This window comes from Helobdella robusta (assembly GCF_000326865.2).
Source record: "Helobdella robusta unplaced genomic scaffold HELROscaffold_13, whole genome shotgun sequence".
NCBI lineage: Eukaryota > Metazoa > Annelida > Clitellata > Rhynchobdellida > Glossiphoniidae > Helobdella > Helobdella robusta.
In genome coordinates this window covers 3,879,819-3,884,186 of record NW_008703718.1, presented here as the reverse complement: position 1 = coordinate 3,884,186, position 4,368 = coordinate 3,879,819, and the positions used below count along the sequence as shown (strand labels likewise).

General features: G+C 31.7%; 1 protein-coding gene across 1 annotated transcript in view; it reads right to left on the bottom strand.

Moving 5' to 3' along the window:
- Window positions 1–2,659, bottom strand: part of HELRODRAFT_168554 (hypothetical protein) — a gene marked incomplete at both ends in the record, with an annotated part of 7,273 nt that extends 4,614 nt beyond the window's left edge. Inside the window, one exon of the mRNA XM_009014397.1 lies at window positions 2,624–2,659. Coding sequence (XP_009012645.1) covers window positions 2,624–2,659 — 36 coding nt within the window. The remainder of the gene's footprint in view (window positions 1–2,623) is intronic.
- Window positions 2,660–4,368: the final 1,709 nt, after the last annotated feature.

Here is a 4,368-nt window from a genome sequence, read left to right as displayed (position 1 = left end):
ATAAGAGTCGAATGAACACTCAATGATGCCGACGAGGGTAACAATGAGGCTGACGTTGAACAGAATGACGATGATGATAACAAAAATGATGATGAAGGCGATGGTGACGATGACGATGAAGAAGACGAAAATGATGAAGATGAAGACGATGATGATGATGAAGAAGAAGAAGACGATATAGATAGCGATGAGAAATTATGAGTGACACTATTGGACTGGCCGAACATTTTATGGCCAGTCCATTGCGAGGGAACATGGAGAAGGGATGACGTGGCGACAGATGATGAGCTGATGGATGCTGATGTTGAGTCCTCGTTCATGATGACGTCATCGGTAGGCGGGGCTAAAGTTTCACTGAATATTCATTTACAATGTCCGTGAGTTAGTTTCACCCTGTTGAACTTTAGTTTTAGCTTGGAAATCTGCATAAAATATGTAAAGTGATGAAGAATTTGATGCTATGGTTCATTTGCCGCCGTGGTCATAAAACACAGCAAAACTTATTTCACATTGCAAACTGCAGGAATGAATTAACAACACCAACGCTTAACAGTATGAACGAAGTGCTGACTTGAAACAGCCATAATCACATCAACGAAGCCAAAAACATCAGAAAAACACCCAGCAACAACAAAAATTTTGCAACAATAACAATAATAACACTAGCAAACGTAGACAGAGCAAACAATAACAATAACAGATAGATAGATGTTCGCTAGTACGATAAATTTACATTTGACAAACAACTAGGAATACGAACATGATATAAAAACGTACATACATTGCATACATACGTTCGTACATACATATATACGCACATACATACATACATACATATATACATACATACATACATACATACATACATACATACATACATACATACATACATACATACATACATACATACATACATACATACATACATACTGTATACATTGTACGTACATGCACTTGAAAGCTCCTATAGGCATACATTGTCTATAAAACGTACATTTATGAATGTTTCCTACACCACATATACATATAAAAATGTACAAGTCATATGCACGCAAAAAGAAAAAACATACACGTGTATGCATCTATACCAAACGCACATACACACAATCACACATAAAATCACACACACACAATCACATACATATAGTCATATATATTTTAACACAAATATATAAATATATATATATATATATATATATATATTAAGTATATATATATATATATATATATATATATTGAGTATATATATATAACGTGCACAATATATTTTAGTATCTCTAATTACTCGATGCTTGCTAAACCAACGGTAAAAACAGTATAAACACACACGCACGCACGCATCACACGTATACATTACGCACACACATCTCGCACGCACATACATCACGCACGCACACAGTACGTGAATAACAATGCGTAACGATCCTTTAACACAAAAATAAAAATTTTCTACATATTAAAACTTAACACTATAAACAAAGTCACTATTAATTAAAAATAAGTTATAAAAAATTAAAAGCATTTATTATATTTAAACATTTATACTGACTCGCGTACACGCACACACACACACACACACACACGCACACGGACAAAACACACATATTTATATAATATATATATACATGCATGTGTGTGTCTGTGTGTGGCGTACGTGTTTATGCGTTTGTGTGTTAATAACTATAAGATCTACAGGAACATTTGTAAATAAATAAATACACACAAACCTCAATTACATGCAGTATCTACCAGCCAACATAGCTACGCATCGAAAACATGACAGAGATCTTTATTTAATACATCGAAGACTAATTTATTGAGCGTGCCTAATAAACGTTCAATAAAATCTATACTAAATGAACATTAGCTAAAAAAAACCTTTCATTTAAGACAGCCAATATGCAGAATGTCCAGGTATGTGTGTTTTTGCGTGTGTATGTGTGTGCGCGTGTGTGCGTGCCTGTGTGTGGTGCGTGCGTGTGTATGTGCATATATAAGCAAGCAGGTACAAACATGAGCTCGCTGCCACGAAGTAAACTATTTGGTATTTTCATCACTATTATTATCACCAATGATGTAGCTATAATCGTTGTTATAATAATAAGAAGAAGAGGGGGGAATAACTGTTATTGTTATTATCGGTTGTTATTATTATTATTAGTAATAATTATTATTTTTTTATTATTATTATTACTATTATTATTGCTACTATTGAATGTGGGAATTGGAAGAAAATTTATTTGCGGTCTATTCATTGCTTCGCGTGATGGACCAACAGCCGGCTTGTTTGCTAACGTGTTATTATTATTATTATTATTATCATTATTATTGCTATTATTCTTGCTTTTGTTGTTGTTACTATAATTATTTATAATACTATTAGGATTATTATTTTAAAGAAGAAACCTTTCATTTAAATAAATATATTATTATATTATATCGTAACGACGTTATTGTTGTTAGTGATGTTACTGCCATTAATATTGACGTCTTTGTTGTTGTGATTATTTGTTGATGTTATTGTTGTTGTCGTTGTGTTAATTGGCATTGTTGTGATTCTTATTCAGCAGCAAATTGATGTTATGATGTAGTCTCGGCGTTCTATACGACGGAATAAACTTACCGGTCGGCGAGTTAGCTCAGTCGGTAGAAGCGCCATGGCTCGCGATGCTACTGCGCGGCGACCTGATTCGAAAACAGTCTGTTCGAATTTCAAAAAAACTATAGAACTTAACTAAACTAACTGAACTACAAAATATGTATGCGGGCAGTGCGTATGTATCCTATAGACTTTGGTTCCTCTATAATTATATATAATTATACTATATTGTAAACCAATTTCGCCCATGTCAGAGCTCTATAATAAAGATAAATAAAATAAAAATCGTTGTCGTTGCGAAAAACCATTACAGCCGCTTGCAACCCGTTTCACCACTTTTGCACATCATCCGGTATATATTACCATGTAATCAAAAGTTGAAGTGACACCTTTGATAATAATTAATAAATTTTAAAAAATAAAAAATTTGATTCGAAACTTGTAAATAAAAATTTTAAATAAAATTTTCAATTAAAATTTGATTAATCATTAATAAGTAATTGGAAGTATAATGGTGTTGCAGTGGAGAGCAGTGTAATTATACCTTCGGTGTCGCCAAACTACGGCGGCCGTGCTACGTGACGTTACAGCATCGACGTCAGACAATTATATGTCTATACACGCACATACTAACACACGCACGCACACACGCACGCACAAATGTATGGATTACACTGCTAAGTTGTACACCAGATAATAAGTTACAAAAAGAAGAAGTCAAAAAATCTAATCATAATAAAAATCTCTAGTACTGTTAAATAATAAATAATAATAATAAACAATAATATTCTAAATCGATGAAAATAAAATATTCCACTCATAGGCACGCACGTGTGCACGCGTATGAGTGCCAGTTGAGTGTATTTGTGTGCGTGTGTACTTTTTAGCCACGATCAATAGCTATGCGTATAACATCTACGTTACGTATATATAAATGTATGTATTTATGTTTCTATGTATGTATGTATGTGTGTATGTATGTATGCTCTACTATATATGTGTGTGTGTGTGCGTGTGTGTGTACATGTACATGTATTACTTCACACGCAAATTTGCATATGAGAATAAAGAATATACATGTAAATTTTACGTTCAACGTTTATAATTTTGTCCAAATACAATGTCTAAACAAACATATATACAGATCATGAACAATGACTAAATGAATGAATGAATAAGTACATAACTTAATTATTTAAGTAATTAATTAATTAATTAATTAATTAATTGATCCAACAAAAATTTGAACATTTGGCATTCTTAACGATGATATACCTTGCCCTCCAAGTTTCATTCGTTATCTTCGCGTTATTTTTTCTCAAGTGCTGCTTATGAGATATGGATATTTCAAATGATTTGCTGCTATATTTAAAAATTATATACATATTTAGATACTAAATACATATATATATATATATATTTAGATACTAAACACATATATATATATATATATATATATATATATATATATATATATTTTTACAATATTCTATCAATTCTACCGAATGTTTGGCGTTAATATGTTAAAATTATGGTCTATTACCAACAAAACATGGTATATATATATATATAGATATTCTTTTTCTCTCCCTCTCTCTCTCTCTCTCTCTCTCTCTCTCTCTTTTTTCTCTCTCTCCCTCTAATATATGAAATGAGTGGTATTTCTTTAAAGCAAACAATGCAATTTATTATCCAATTTTTAACAAAAATTGAATAGTTCAATTTCCGCAGAGCGACTGTTAAATAAAGAAGAATGTTGGTAATAATAA